Source organism: Myotis lucifugus, unplaced genomic scaffold (genome assembly GCF_000147115.1).
Source record: "Myotis lucifugus unplaced genomic scaffold, Myoluc2.0 scaffold_1148, whole genome shotgun sequence".
Lineage (NCBI taxonomy): Eukaryota > Metazoa > Chordata > Mammalia > Chiroptera > Vespertilionidae > Myotis > Myotis lucifugus.
In genome coordinates, this window is record NW_005872196.1 from 35088 (window position 1) to 51552 (window position 16465).

Sequence of the window (16465 nt, forward strand, 5' to 3'; positions counted from 1 at the left end):
CTCCCAAGCACTTTTAGCACAAATGTAGAGAATATTGAATGCTCTACTTGAAATCCTTCCGACACTCAACTACAATAAAAAATAGTCCAACCTCTAATTACTCCCACCCTTTCAATAGTTGCAACGAATATTCCTGCCCTGTCAACACCAATGCAACTGTTTGGCACATACCTGCAGTCTCGTCGTCTCCCTTCTTCTCTCCTTGGGTAATCGATTCTCCTCCTTCCTCCTCCTCACATGGTACAGCTCTGTGCTGCTTTAGTCTTTAAGTCACATGCTGTCTTGATCTCTTAAAAGCATTAAGCAGGCCCAATGGCAATACAAGGCCGGACCCACCGCCACACATGCCCAAGATGTTGATAGGCAAGATGGACGACAGGCACAAATTAGCTGTGCCTTTAAAATTCCTGTTGTTGAAATGTTCCTTTTGAAATACCTTTTAAAAATGTGAATGCACAAAGTAGAAGCAGTCCTTCCATTCACATGTCTGCACACTGAGATTTTGCCATAGTCGTCCAGACAACTTTCTCTTCCATACTCAGTCACTTTAGATTGTCATGTAGCAACATACAAACACATGGATGAGCAATGCCTTATTGTTTAACGAGCACATGCACAAAAATTCCAAAGTGTGTCGAAGCCATCACCGGGACAGTGACACTGATGGTGAATCATTGCCCTTAGCTTTTCTGGTATATGAACTAGAGGCACATGGACACACCTCTTGTCAATATACACTTGTTGATCTTTGTTCAAAAATGACAATTTTAAGTATCAATTTAAAACTCACATCCACATAAGAATGTTTTATCAGTGGTTAGATTATATTCTTTAAGTAAGCTATAATCATTACAATATTTTTCACTAATGTGTATTTCAGTTGTTCAATGTTTCTTTCAATTTATAATGTACCTTCAGCTTTGTCAATTTGATTTAGAATAAAATCACAGCAGTCACTTTTAAGTGTTCAATTCTGATTGTCATTGCCAAACTGCTGTTCAGAGATGATTTATACTTTAATCAATACTGGATTGGACCACCTTTCTAAGAAACTTTCATAATGTACATTACAGGCAACTGAGATACAATACACTTTCAATATTAATCATGACATTCAAATATAACAATTCACCAGAAAAAATTTTAAAGAGGTCTCAGAGAATTAAAATATTCATAACTAGTGTAATTCTCTCATACAGATGCATATAGATGAAAACATTGATAGAGTTGCTTAATTATCTCATACAAAATTAACACATTTACATGTAACATGAGGCTGGCTTTTATAAGTGTAAGAATACAATAACTTTCATAGCAAAATGAAAATCAAGAAGCTAATAAATGAGAAAAAAAGCATTTTCAGACCTATACCCCTAAAACTAATGTTACATATGTGTTAATATTTATCTAGCCGAGCAACATAGCAATTCCTTTAGCAATGTGCGCTGCTGCCATGTTTGATCACATCACTGAGAATATCTGCATGTGACAGAGGGACAGTTCTTGTCACCTATCTTTCTCCCTGAAGCTTCACAATACAAGTCTGGTTGTCACTGCTGTTACCCATCCCCGGTGTAGCCTTTCCGCCTACATGAGAGCCTAAGAAGATGAAGATATGTAGGCCATCTTGGGATTCCTCTCCCAGGAACTCACTGAACACCAGAACGCTAGCACAGCCTAGGAAGCAGATATTCACTAACCACCTATTACATTGCCAAAACATACCAGAAGCCAACTTATGCTAGTATGCAATGAAATATTTACAAAATTTTGCGAATCTCCCTGTGCATCTAGAAAAACTAGATGTTTAAAATGATGTGTATTTATATATATATATGCCTGCTATTTACAAAATTGTCCTGACTGTGGCTGTGTAAGTCCTATAAAATACATTTCCCATGATTAAAATACATAATGCCCTATCAGCTACACAACCACAAAGTGAGGACTGAGGTCTTTGATGTAGAACACTAAACAATGCCTTATTTCAAAAAGTGTAGGACCACTCCCTTCTACCCGCCCCCTAGCAAATCCACAGAGCAAGGATATATACATATAGCCTTAGCCACCACCACTCAGCCCAATATAAAAACATGGAATTGTACAATGAATTATTTACAAGAGTATACGTTGAGAGAATATATACATCTGGAAAGACTAGATGTTAGAAATTAAAAAGTGTATCTGCCTGTTATTTACAAAGTTGTCTTGAATACTGTCATGCGACCAAGGGAACACATACACAACTATGTATAGTTCCAAGAGGTAGTATAAAATCTGTTCAACGAAGCAACTAATACCTTCAATGTTAAAGAGAGAAAGAAAAAAACACAGAAGGATGAGTAGGCAGAGTACAGAGGATTTAGGGTAAGAAAAATAACCCAAATATCAAAATGGATATATGTTAATGTCGAAGTCACCTTATGGATGTAAAAGGCATGAGATTACCCTATGTGTTGGGTTGATTATTGCATGTGTGTGGGGACTGAGGTATATGGGAAATCTTTGTACCTTCCCCTCAATTTGCTATGAATTTTAAACCGCTTTCCAAAAAAATCTTAATAAAAAAATAATAGAAACATATTGGGAAACTTGGCACATCCAAGAAACACCAAATTCACACTGTATCTTAAGTTTTAAATTTATACTTGTTAGGATGGCCAGCATATTCTTCCATGTTGGGGGAAATGAATTATCTTGTACATTTAATTTTATTGCCGTGTTATTATTGAAAGACAATGGTAGGAACAAATATACAATAAAATATTTACAGGATTATATAGTTAGAGATTCTGTAAATATTCTTTAGAAAAAAGAATTCCATCCTGAACCTCAGTACATCTGGGAAAATAATATATAACAACATGGCCCTTAAATTGAGGTATTTTTCTATAAAATGACAATCAATTTCATGGTTACTATCTACTTTTACATCTAAATAAAAATATGAGGTAAAAATACTTTCCACTTATTTCACTTAGCATCCTATTCTCAAGGTCCATCCATGTTGTTGGGAAGGGGGTGGAGAGGTAGTCGAGGAAAATGGGGGCCAAATCGATGGTGATGGGAGAGGATTTGACTGTGGGTGGTCCACATGCGATGCAATAGACAGAGTCCATGTCATAGACATAAACCAGAAAGACATGAAGAGAGCATTAGAGATGAGGTCAGAAACATCCACTACCCCTGTTCAACATTCGGAGAAAGAAGTCTAATTATACTAATAGGTTGTGATATTAGAAAGTACATCAGCAATGAACAGGCGTTTTAAAGATAAATACACACAGTATGAAGATTAAAATTGGCAGGACTGGTGATCCATTTCAACAAGCAAAAAAAAGCGTATGTGCTATAATTTCAGGTGAAATAGATATAAAAATTTTTAAATGACAGAAATCTCGGCACATGTACAAGAGTATATGGTAGAAAAACAAAGATCTGGTCAGATTAATCACCCCCATTCACCCCAAGTGATATCAAACACTAGGGGGTGAAATAACACTTCTATTGGTAACAAACATTTTTTAACCCTAGTTCAACATTAACATTATGTACTGTGTGTGTGCGTGTGTGTGCGTGCCCGGGGGCGCGTGGAAACAGGGTATTTCTACAAACCTAAGAGTGAAGATGTAAGAAACTTGTCTATTATACATACAGCAGTCAGATACCTCCCTGCTCGGCTCCAGAACTTAACATTTAAAAACTAGATTGGTAAAAAAAATTACACATTTACACATTAATTACAATGATTTCTACACCTTAACAAAGAATATCTACTTAAAAAAATACAACACAAAGGCAATAACCCCCCCCAACAATACATGTCGACTAGACATAGTATAGCAATTTAATTGCCAAAACAGAAGTCACGTGTGTCTATCAATGCAGATGTTATAAAACAAAACACTTGTCCACCATATAGCTAGCAGCGTCACAGTATCTTCCATTGTTTGTCCTATGACTTTAAAAAAGTTCTGTACACTAATATACACATATGTACATGTATATATGTGTATATGTATACACACATATGAATATGTAAACAATCATTATATTTAAAGAACTAAAAGTTTAAAGCAAAAAGATATATACAATAATCTAAAAACAAGACATGCAAATATAAAAGTTCCTATTGCTTTAAAAAACGTGTAACTGTATACTATATACATATAATACAAACACATTCTTTTGTCAGCCCACATATAATGAACTTGGGTTTAATATATTCCATTGCTAACGTCCCACATCAAACATAAATCACCTATACAACTAGAAATAAGTTCTAAACAATTCACTACTATGTCAATTTCCACTGGCAAATGAACTTTTTTAACCTATGCTGTTTTATACCACATGTAGAGATTTCTCCAAGTTATGCAAAAAAACCCCTGTCCTATTTGTATACAAATATATCTGAAAACCATCAATGAAAGCAGACCTACAGTTGCAATGAAATTTCCAGCATGATGATGTCAAACAGAGAGCATTACACTATGCTCACCACTGAGGACAACATGGAAATGGAGCCTAATGATGCAGGGAACACAGAGAGGCTACATCTAACATCTCTTTGGTAAACAAAAATGCTTCTATCCCATTAAGTTGATCATATTTATAACAAATTTACAATGACGTATATACATGTTGAAAATTGCATGTTAGGCATTAATAACATTGTTTATAACAAAATGTTATCATAAATAAATTAATAATGAGGCCATATAATAATGCAACTGGCAAAACAAAAAATTTACAAACTAAAGGTAGACGTGTGAGCATGGAGGTAAGCCATCCCTGTGAGATGGCTTTGGTAACATGGCGCAACAGTCCTAATATACATATATATATATAAACAGCAATAACACTTGGTAATAAGCAAAGACCAACATATACATTTCAAAATAAAGAGCATTTACAGGATTATCTACACCCACAGAGCAGCCTTTCATGTCTGTGATAGCTGTGTTCAAAACCTCCCTCTCCCGGTCCCACAGCAATCGTCCATTCTAATGGTTGAATATGTACATCTTTCAGAGGTATTCTGACAGTTCTATTTTCATCATCATGTATTAAAATACTTCTATACACGTAACCAAACTCCTTGTTATAATAATTACAATACATGAGGAAATGGCGCAAAGCAACTATATTTGGCTTTTTTATACACATGGATATCTAATGCCTTGCTACTTCCTTTCCTGCTATCCCTGAGCACACAACAATGAGTCCAGCATTGTGTATAGCTTTAAAAAACTCTATATACAGAAAATTTTACTAAATGTGTTATTAGAAACTTCCCTAGGAAACCAGCTTGAATATCACAGCAACCGTTACAAAAATATCCAAAAATAACAGATTTGTTTACAAATGGAGGCCTCTGTGCTTGAGTTTATATTCCAAGGAAGTTAACGTAAACAAAGAATAAAATACAAGAAAATGAAACCATTATATGTTGAATTTCATTCTCTTGGTCTCCTCACATCAACAACAGTTCATTAACATTCATCAGTCACTGAGTATTTCCTATTTACATTTTAACAACATTGTCCATACCAATGTCCATCAATTGTTCAGCTTTATGTGGGCAATAAAGTACTTAGCATGGTTAGATTCTGAGTTGTTTTTAAAATGTGAATTGGAGAAAACTGGAGACCTGTGCATCAGGCATCTATACAAGTGTCTCAGATACACAGCTTTCAATGGTAGACCTTCTGAAGGGGAGTTGAGACTCCCCATCACAAAATATTTTCTCCAATGAAATGTAAGACCGACGGTCAAAACAGTATCAATCTGTGTTTCTTGTCTTTGTGGCTGGTAAAGCTTCTAGCTCAATTAGAATGTGCTGTGTGTCCTTCCTCTCCAGATTCCTGCGGGTTTGGCTGTGTCTACGTGATGTTGTCCTTCACACACCTTTGTGGGGAGGAATACGGGATGAGGATGCTGTCCCTATATGCTTTTGGCCCAGGCATCAATGCGTATTAGGTTGGGAGAATGGCTCTTGATCTGGCCAAAGACCCCTTCAGTTTGCATGAGGGTGAGATGCCCACAGGAGTCCATAGCTCAGGCAGGGCAGTTCCTCAGGCTGGGATCTCTGGCTCATCCATTGTACATCATCCTGGCTTTCAGTAACATTGTTTCTTGCTGTACAAACTTCTGGAGATTATTAGGGGGACCAGAGGGTTTGAGTGAACGAACATCCCAGATTTTGAGAATCCAAATCTTCAGAGATGGCAAGTGGAAGATGACCGGTTTTCAGAGTGGCAAAGGATGCTGGAAATACCAGTCTATGGAATCTTTCCCCTCTTCTGATTATTGCTTATTTATAATACTGTTGGAACATGATGTGGTTCGTCATGTCAGAGAGAATCTGAAGACAGAAGTAAGGCGACGGCTGGAAGTTTAAAAAAGTTAAAAGAGGTCAAACTGCCAACTGGAAAGGTAGGTGCGGAGCAGCCATCTACGGAGCCTGAACAGCAATCACCTGGCTACGCAGGTTCTTACTTTTGGCAAGAAACCCTTGTCCATTGTTCTCAGGCTCCAACTGAGTCCAATGCCTGCCCCTTGGTCACCCCCTCGTTGGCAGCAGCTTTCTAGAATTCTCTAAAATTCAGGCAAAGGTATCATGCAGTGGATCTGAAGTGATGTTTACGATGGCATGGAGTGTCTTCACATGGTCACTGGCCAGAATCTTCTTGGAGTGATCCAGACATGGTCTTGTCATTTTAAAAACAACTGTTCCACGTGTTCTCTTTAACAGCAAGTTGTAGAAGATGCTATCTATATACATTACAAAAGCTACACAAGGATATATGTATTTACAAAATTTTATGTGGCTACGTCCATGGTTACCACTAATAAGTAAACAGTTGTATACTCTCAATAACAATGAACTCTTGATCTCTAAGAGGTTGCACAAGAGATTCGTTCAAATGTTCACCTGCTTTTTTTTTTAAACAGGTAAGTTTTATTCTCTAGTGAGCTAGACTGAAACAGACGGATGACCTTACAAAAAACCCTTTTCCTTTCCACAGAAGCCTGAATTGAAATGTGAGTATCCCTCTGGCTGATGGACAGGCAAGTTGAATTTAAGATGGTGTCACCCAATTCTCTGCACCCAGCAGAGGCACAATCAAATGCTGTTGTGTCCGGACTGCATTGAAGAGTTTAGATTTAAAGTGGAAGCTAAATTTTGCCTAAAACTTAGTTATCTTTTGTTTCTTTATCAATATATTTTACCCAATAACTGACAACATACCCAATATGACATACAATCTATCCTCCAGATCCATACTAAATGCCAATTAATTACACGAGGTCTTGGAGCAAGAAGAGTAATGACTTTAAGGCCAATGAATTAATATTTTTCTCTCCATAAAACAATTAGAAAAGTCAATCCTTTCTTTCTTGTAAACATATTACCATACTTTATCAGGTTGCCATCTAAGACAAAAATATTGCTCAGTGAGTTGTGTTTAATTTTCAGTTTCCTCATTGTGATTCGGATTTTGGGGGGATGGGAAAATTTAAACATTCCTTTGGCCTCACTAGGACCTTAGCTGACTAGTTTGAGAAACACCCGGTCCATTCAGTCATGCTCACCAGAGAGTTACACATTAAGCAAAAGATAATTAGAAAAATATGACACATTCTTTGCCATCCTACAAAAATAAGAAAATCCGTATCAATGCCATAACTTATCCTCATAGAAATCATGTTTTTTAAAAATCCTGTGGGATCTCTCCCTATCTTCAGTCCAAGCCACAGAAAAGAGGTCTCCTTGTTTCAAATTTAGGTCCTTTTACAAGTCACAATTTTTTAAGTCTTCCATGATTGCTCATTTGAGTCCAAACCACAGAAAAGAGGTCTTTTCGTTTCACATTTAGGTCCCTTTCCTTTATAGGTCACATTTTTAAGTCTTCCATGATTGCTCATTTTACTGAGTCCAAACCACAGAAGAGAGGTCTCCTTGTTTCAAGGTTGAGGTCCTTCATGTCACAATTTTTTAAAAAATCCTCCATGATTGCTCATTTTTGAGTCCCACCACAGAAGAGAGGGCTCCCTGCTTCCATCGGAGTCCCTTCCTAAGTCACACTTTTCTAAAACAACAGGATTGCTCATTTTGTATTCGGTCCAAGCCACAGAAGAGGTCTCTTTGTTTCTAGTCTGGGTTCCTTCTTCAGTCACTGCCCAGTCTCTCTCTACATCCATACTCCTCAGCACCTCCCAGTACAGAGAAACCCGACTAAAGTGGCAACATGTCAAAGTTTGCCACCAACAGTGAACAGTCCATTGTAACACTATTCCCATTTAGAAGCATATTTACAAAAGTCCAATATCAATACCAAATATTGCCACCAGGATATTTACAGCCAAGCTATTAAATACACATTGAAATTTGCCACTAGAAAATAGCATCACCCATTACCTCATTGGTATTGCCAGTTTATGGCCATTTTAAATGATGCAGGAGTGATGCTTACAATACAACAACCATATGCAAAGTAATAAAGTTGTGCACAGTTCAGTAACCAACACAGAACACAAACTGGATAAAACACTCCCCCAAAGTGGAAGCATCTGGCAAAAATTACCATGTCTATGAGATAAACATGCTATTGAGAATACTACTGTTTTCTGGAAACTTTACTGTTCAGTTTCATCCAATTGAGGTCAATATTTGGGTAGTTGATTCATTATTAGAGACATTATCAAAATTAATTAATTTGCTTCCTCCAATCAGGTACCTAATTTAAATTTATTTTAGCAATTTGTTCCGATAAAAGGATTCCCATTCTCAAATTTTCAGAGTGTCCGGCCAATTATAAATTTGGTTCCTAATTGGTTCTATTTCAAGAAAAAAAGCAACCAATTTCTTTCAAAATTAAATGCCCATAGTCAATTTTAAATATTCCACAATGAATCCCATATAGATTAGCAGTTGTACAACAGTGCTGTCAGATAATGCCTATTGAATTCTGAATCAAACCCAGCTATTTGTTCTCTGTGTGGTGCCTGAACAGGGCATGTCACCTTCTCCGCCCTATACCTACTGAATCAGCCACGGACAAACTGTACAAGCCCGCAGACTGATTCTCATGTGCACTAAGGTTGGAGACAAGCCTGGTCTCATCTCAGCTGGCTACAGATGCAAACCCCTTCACCTTCTACTAACCCAGCTACACAGTCACCTCAGGAAAGGACCTGGGAGCTCCCCCATCCAGGCTGGCTGAGAACGAGGCACTGAATCAAACAGTGGCAGGTCAGTGGTACCTCCAACTCCTAACCTCCCCACACAGCCTTCTGATGTTCAAAGACTCACAAAGGAAGTCTCCCTTCACACCTGATAGATTCCCTTTAAACCCTCCTTTTTCCTTCCTCCCTGCGCTCCCCTCCCCACCACTCATTCCCTCTCCATCTCAGCCTTTCCAATGCTGTGTAGGGATTCTCTCTAGGCCACGTGACCCTCAAGAACGGATGGATGTTCTGGATGGTTCTCAGCCAGCATGACCAGTGTCCTCTCAGCAGTCAGGACCACCCTAGCTGGCACCCAACGTCCAAGGTCAAAAGACCGCTAACTCCCTCCTTTCCTTCCTCACTCAACTGATGTTCCTACTGTAATTCAGTTAGTAGAAAGGGCATCTTACTTCTCTCAATTCTCTAAGAGAAACCAAGCAAGTCTCTGAGGTAGTAAATATAAAAAAAAAATCTGGTAGGACAACTGGAACTAAACAAGGTAAAGAACTGTGAAAATACTTGTCTAACTTACTTTACAAAGAATGTAATTAATTGGAACCCCAACAGCTTTCCACTAAAAGCTGTTCACTCGCCACACTATCCACACCCACACTATTTACACACACTCACACACATGCATTAACAAATTAAGGTGACTATTTAAGGATAAGGTCTTAATACATTCAACTGTCCATGGTAACTTTTTTATACAGGTTTTCCTAAATACCTGTTTAATTACTATTCACCCCTCACAAGAGCTACTACAAGCAACGCACAAGCACTTAGTCATAGAATGTCAATCTCAGGTCATAAGATCCATTACTCACACAAGACAGATGTTACAGATGTTACAGATGTTAAAGAATGACGTGAAGACCCCATTCAAAGAATGCATGGCATTTTGGCAAAACCGTTCCTCTCCTGGGCTCAGATTCACCCACTGCTAACGCCTATTACCCCCCCTTGAATCTGAGCCAAACATTGAATCTCCATCTACATCTTGCCAAGATGCAAAAGGTGGTGACTTACTAAGAAAAGAATGAAAGGGCTCCCTCTGAGTGTAGGTGGAAAAAGTAAACTCATCTCAGACAAAAGCAAGGTGTCAACCAACTGGCACTTTCTGGCTCCTGTGTTGTTAACTGGAGCTGCTCCAAGGGGCTGGGGCCACGGGCTCAGGAAGCTCTGGTCCAAGGTAGGAACCAGTGAGGCTGTCATGAGGGTGTCACTTGAAATGCATGATGGGAAATTCCAAAGTGAGACGGCAGATGTGGTGGGTGGGGATGAGAGCCCACAGCGCCCTCCTCTCTCTGACTCGCCTGCCATGTTGATGGGAAGCCTGGTGAAATGTACAGCCTACAAACGGATGTTAAAGAAATGTGCGGCCCACGTGCGTGGATGGACACTTTGGCTGGACTTCAGAGTATTCATTCGGGTGACCTTCACGTCATTCACTTCAGACAACATAGCTCATCATGAGTCAAGCCCACGTCTTACCAACAGCAAGTGCACCTGGTTGAAGGTTATGCCTGTGGACTGTACATTTCTACCACCAGGAAGGCCCTGGCCTACAAGAGTGAGTGACTCATCAGCCATCTTTGACAGCAATTTCATTCAAGTGACACATGGGGATCAAAGACCATGAAACACCCAGAAATCTGTTGGAATCAAGTTGAGACCTTTGGTGTCTTACAAGAAAATACCTTAGAATCCACTTCCCCAAGCCAACTGTCCAAAAAATTGAAAAGTGGAACACCAAATATCACCAGACAGATGTAACGAGGAAGAACTGACAACTTCCTCTCCTCCATTAACATGTTGTAATCCAATTTAGGAACCCAGGCTACAGGGAGAAAATCTGAAGTATTCCAAAGTATAAAAAAATCAAGGTGGAAAGGTCAATGAGAATGGTCAAGAAAGTCAGTCAGATCGAACAGATATAGATGCTGCATGCGGACTCGGAGGGTCTCGGAGAAGCGCTCACCCTGACACAGGAAATCCAATGCTATGGGAACGCCACCCACATGTCACCATGAGGCCAGAGCACAAGCTGTTTTCCTGATGTCACCAAATTACTCCTATTGGGAGCCCTGTATTTTACCTTTATTCTTGCTGCTAAGTAACAAGGATGCTGCAGAAAGATTAAGATAAAGAAGCTATAACCAAAGAAGCTGCAAGAAGGTAAAGATGCTACATAAAGACAAATATGCTGCAATCAGATCGAGATGCTACATAAAGACTAATAAGCTGCAATGAGATAAAGATGCTACATAATGACAAAGATGCTGCAACAAGATAAAATGCTACAAAGATGCTGCAACAAGATAAAATGCTACAAAGATGCTGCAATCAGATTGAGATGCTACATAAAGGTTAAGAAGCTGCAATAAGATACAGATGCTACATAATGACAAAGATGCCAAAGTCAGGTAGGGAAGCTCACTAAGATGCTGAATGACAAAGACGCTGCTGAAGGCAGGGAGCCATGGGGCACAGCTATGTCCTTCAGCTGAAGACTGAAGTCACGTAAGGCTTCTTCCACTACAACTTGAGAATTAAATGGCAGCCACACCTGATGTCCCTCCTGACTGCCCAGTGCCTGTTGTCAGAGCCTGACTTCCTGAAGGCATTCATTCACCCACACTCACTCCAGAATCAGTGTCCTGGGACTGATGTCAAACACGTCTCCCTAAGCAAGCCACGTCCTCTCACTGCCCTGTGACCTCAAGCAGGACTTCCGGGCTACAATGGCTACAAGTGTCCGTCCCTGCAGGCACCACAGCTCGGCCCTGTCTGGGAGCAGGGGCTCCTTTAGAGATCGAGAATGGAGTTGGGTGGGACAGGCCTGGATTGTCATCACACGTTTCCACTGTAGGGGAGTCACTGACGGTTTGTAAGGGCTGTACCGTTAACATTAGAGAACTAGTTAATGCCACACATTTCTTGAACATTTACTGTGTAAGACCTTAAACCTAGGGCAGTGATTTTCAACCTTTCTTAATCTCATAGCACGTAAGCCAATTAGTAAAATTCAGTGGGCCACCAAAATATACAATTTTTGCCAATTTGACCTAAAGATAAGTATAATTTTGATTAATTCATACTGAACAGCCATTGTTGCGTGGACTCTTATAATTTTCTTTTTGATGGTTTAAGGGAGGGTGAGTTACATGCTTTAAAAATTTCGGGGCACATGGGTTGAAAATCGCTGACCTAGGTTACAGACAAGATCAATTGTCCTCAAACTGGAGCTGTGTCCTTGGGAAGGCATGTTCCACACAGCCGGCATGTTGCTCAACGTGAGGCCTTCCCCTAGCCACCACTAGATCCCGAGAACGCGGGTGTCGATGTTCCATCCCAGGCGGGTGGGCAGTCTCCATGCCTGGCATCCGCTCCCTCCGCACGTGTGCCTGTCGGGGTCCGTGGGTGGGCCTCCTTTGTTGCCTCCAACAGCACAAATATGTACAGAAGAGAAAAGGATGCGCTTGAAATGTGTGTGAAGGTTGTACACAAAGACGTTTGAGGAATGAACGTGTGTTAACTGCCATGGAAAGTATGCTCAGTTGTCATGTCAAGCTAACACTTCCTGTTGACCAGGTGTGGTGGTGTGTGAGGCGCATGACTAGATTTCAGTGACATATCCAAGCTCATGTTTTGAGATCATGAAGTTCAGACAAGGTCCTGTGTCATCATGAACCTAGCCACGGCCTTTGTAATGCACGCGGGCGTTTCTGTGCGCGGTTACTTTACCTGGAGGGGGCGGGTCTGTCCGAAGGGCAGGTGTGGCAGAGCTGGCTCAGCAGGACACGGGTCGCATCCCTCCTGTCCAGGTGTCACTGTGGGGCAGAAAGGGACTGCGTGAGCCTGGACAGGTTATATTGTGCCACACCCCCGTCAGGCCTTGTCCACTGGCTTCATACAACTCAAATCCTCAGCATTACTGCTGGGTGCCAGGCCCAAAGTAAGTAGGCGGCAACTATGACTAAAAAAACACCTTTCAACGTATCAACGGATGACAGCCTTGCAAACCTCATGATTCAGTAGCAACTATAATGAACTATAATGATCTACTTGATGAAAGCAATAAAGTTTTAATGAAAATGAACACAAGCCCTTGCCCAGAGGTTGAAGCATTGTCGGGCTGTGATATCCTTTTATTAAAAAAAAATCAGTTAATTAAACACAGAAAACCCAAAAGACAAAGCCTTAAGGCAGACTCGTCCTTGAATCTGTGGTAACAGCCTGTACTTCAAAGTGTTGCGTGATTTCACAGACGGAAGACCCTCCCCAGCAGCAGGGTTCTGGCTGGCATCTCAAGATGTCCGCCTCCAGTAGCTGTGTGACCTGAGGCCCAAACCTAAAGGCCCTGCCTGCAGACTCCCTGCAGTCAGATGTCCTTAACTCGCACAAATACCCCCGCCCCCCCGTTAGTCCCGGAGCAGAGCACCCAGAAAACGGGTCTTCATACACCAGTCACATGTCGACTCAGAGCTGTGCTATCTCGGCTGCTGAGGGAAGGAAGCCGTGCTCAGTGTGCTGCTTACCTGGCAGTCCATCCGCAGGCCCTGAAGCTCCCCTTTGTCTTGTGTGAAAGGTGACGGAGGCCAACAAGCCTGTGCTGGAAAAAACAGACAGTCAGTCCAGTCCCGCGTTGCTGAATTCATCCCATTCACCAGTTACACATCGAGGTCCCTGGTTTCTAACTGCATCTAAGCCCAGATTCCTCCCTGTCCCCTTTGTAAGTAATTACACGTCCATAACTGCAGAGTCTGACACCACCCGGGTTCCTTCTTAGCTCTTTTCCTCGACTGCAAACCAGATGCCTCACACCTCTGGGCTCCATCATCGAACCCAAGTGACACAATGGACGTAGTGCCCACTGTCCTTTAGGGTCTGAGGAGCCCCACGTCCCTCTAATACAGCGGTTCTCAACCTTCCTCATGCCGCGACCCTTTAATACAGTTCCTCATGTTGTGGTGACCCCCAATTTCATTGTTACAAATTGAACATAATTAAAGCATAGTGATTAATCACAAAAACAATATGTAATTATATATGTGTTTTCCAATGGTCTTAGGGGACCCCTGTGAAAGGGTCGTTCGACCCCAAAGGGGTCGCGACCCACAGGTTGAGAATCACTGCTCTAATAGAAGCCCCTGCCCCCTGCCCCCTACCCAGCCTGCCCAAAGCTGAAGTGTGAGTCCTTACCTGTGGGCAGGAAGTGGTGGTCACTCCCAGGTCATGGCCACTGGTCACGGGCAGAGCCCTGGATAAGCAGACCAGGGCGGGCTTCCTGTTCCACAGGCGTGATGATCCCCGTCAGCTTCCTCTCTCCATGGCCTCACAAGCCCTCAGCCCACCCCAGCCCTGCAGGTATGTAGGGCCCAACAGGTACAGAGACCGTGTGCCTCTCAGCTCACCACGTAAACGCATGCATGTGGAGGCTGTTACAATCGCCACGGCACAGTGCGAAGGTTGGAACGCAACACCATGTCCTGAGAGCAAGGCCCTTTTCACTCTGACCTCAACAAACCACAGAAGAGAATGCACACAGCCCTCAGTGTGTTGCTCTATCGTTTATTAGCGACTATCAGTGCGGCAGGACAGCTCACAAACACGCTACAGTTTCACGAGACACAGTGCAGAGAGAGAGACTAAGGACAACAGTAGCCTAGGGTCTTGGTGGGCGCATTCCTGGGGGCGGTGGACCTGGAAGATAAACAAGACCGCATGAGACAATCATCAGGGGCGCACCTGGAATCCAGGGGCCTGGGAGCCAACTCACCTCTGATCCCGGGGGGCGGGGGCCTCATTCCTGGAGGCGGCATGCCGATCGGGGTCCCTCGAGTAGGGGGAAGCCCAATGGGTGGGCCCATGGGTGGTCTCATACCCGGAGGAGGAGCCATAATGCCTAGGACAGGAAAACAGCAGGAATGACCAACAAATTCAAAAAATATGAACCGACAAAGCTGCAAGCAACGTGGCCGAGACGCCATCCGCCACTCAAACCCCCTGAAGCCTTGCCCCTGGACGCCAGGAGGCGAAGGTGGGCGTCTGTCCCCGGTTCCTGTCCGTGATGCTCCGCTGCCAGACCTACACCCATCAATTCCTTACCTGGAGGGGGGGTGGCCCGGCCCACAGGGGTGGGGGGTGTCCCCCGCCCTGGGGGGTACTGAGTCGGGGCTCCAGCAATGCTGGCCGTGGCCGCCACCGCGGCAGCCGCAACGGTGCCTCGTCCCTGTGGAGTCATCACCTGGAGAGGACGCCAGAGACACCCGGTCATGCCCGTCCTCCCTCGTTCAGACAGAAGATCAATGGGGTGACGAGCATTCGATGTCTGACACCCACAGCCCTGCGTGCAAGTCCCATTCACGGGTTCGGACACTGCTCCAGCGCCAGCACCTCCTCCATCGCACACGCCCCTACCGCCCGGGCCTGTGGCAGCTCCTCCCTGCGGCTGCCCTGTCTGAGCTCACGCCCACTCCTCTGGCTCTGGGCACGGCCCCCAGAGCATCAGACCTCGTTTCCTCACCTGCTGGGAGGGTCCCCCTACCCCTCGGACAGGGCCTGCTAGTCCCGCAGGAGCCTGTGGAATAGGAACGCCAGCTGGGACGCCTCTGCCAGCCGCCCTGCCAACCCCAGGGCCTCCTGCAGCCCCGGCCAGGGGGACGCGAGCGATGCCAGTCTGAAACCAGGAATAGCTTGAAGTCAAGGGACCACCAGAGCGACGCCATCCCCCATCACCCCTGGCATCCTCCTATTTCCCACCCTCCGTCTCCTGTCCAGTTAAAGGGCACCACAGGCACCTGCAGCTTAGCTGCTGATCCATCAAAAGGTGCTATTTTATGGGGCTGCCGAGACAGCAAACAGCAGCCCCCTGATCTCTGGGCACCCAGCAGTTCCGTGTTCAACACCAGGCGTGCAGTCAGATGGGGCACATGGGCCTAGGACCCCCTGTGCCTGCTGTGCTCAGTAGAGCAGCGCACCCTGTGCTGTCCCCACCCCTGTCCGCTTGCCCTGCTCTGTCCTTACGTCTTTGGGGGGAGGCCCCTCCACAGTCATGGACACCAGGTTCTCCCCGCGCAGCAGCACGAGGCCCAGCACCCGCTTCTCTTCTCGCTCGGGCTGCTTGGCGTTCTTTGGCCTGTGAACCGGAGTCTGTCTTAGTCACCTCGGGCCCGAGTGCGCTCAAAAAGAGGACTAACCAAGGAAACAACATGCAGACACTTCTCTG

The 16465-nt window shown here is 43.4% G+C and overlaps 1 protein-coding gene and 2 non-coding genes across 9 annotated transcripts in view; all 3 read right to left on the reverse strand.

The window, feature by feature from the left end:
- LOC102442032 (small nuclear ribonucleoprotein-associated protein N) overlaps positions 1-16465 on the reverse strand; it is a 36204-nt gene that overhangs the window by 1804 nt on the left and 17935 nt on the right. For 5 of the 7 annotated variants that reach the window (XM_023748099.1, XM_023748100.1, XM_023748098.1 and 2 more), the window contains 6 exons: positions 16264-16375; positions 15764-15916; positions 15346-15484; positions 14440-15142; positions 13776-13849; positions 172-13067 (listed from right to left, as the gene is read on the reverse strand). In XM_023748099.1, the coding sequence (XP_023603867.1) occupies positions 14886-15142; positions 15346-15484; positions 15764-15916; positions 16264-16375 (661 nt within the window). In that variant the 3' untranslated portion in view covers positions 172-13067; positions 13776-13849; positions 14440-14885. The remainder of the gene's footprint in view (positions 1-171; positions 13068-13775; positions 13850-14439; positions 15143-15345; positions 15485-15763; positions 15917-16263; positions 16376-16465) is intronic. The other 2 variants (XM_006107372.3, XM_023748095.1) reach the window with 2 other exon arrangements.
- LOC111824305 lies at positions 10645-10714 on the reverse strand. The gene has a single exon (XR_002827381.1). It is a non-coding gene; the product is annotated as a small nucleolar RNA SNORD64 (small nucleolar RNA).
- Positions 12857-12929, reverse strand: LOC111824306. Its single transcript, XR_002827382.1, has one exon. It is a non-coding gene; the product is annotated as a small nucleolar RNA SNORD107 (small nucleolar RNA).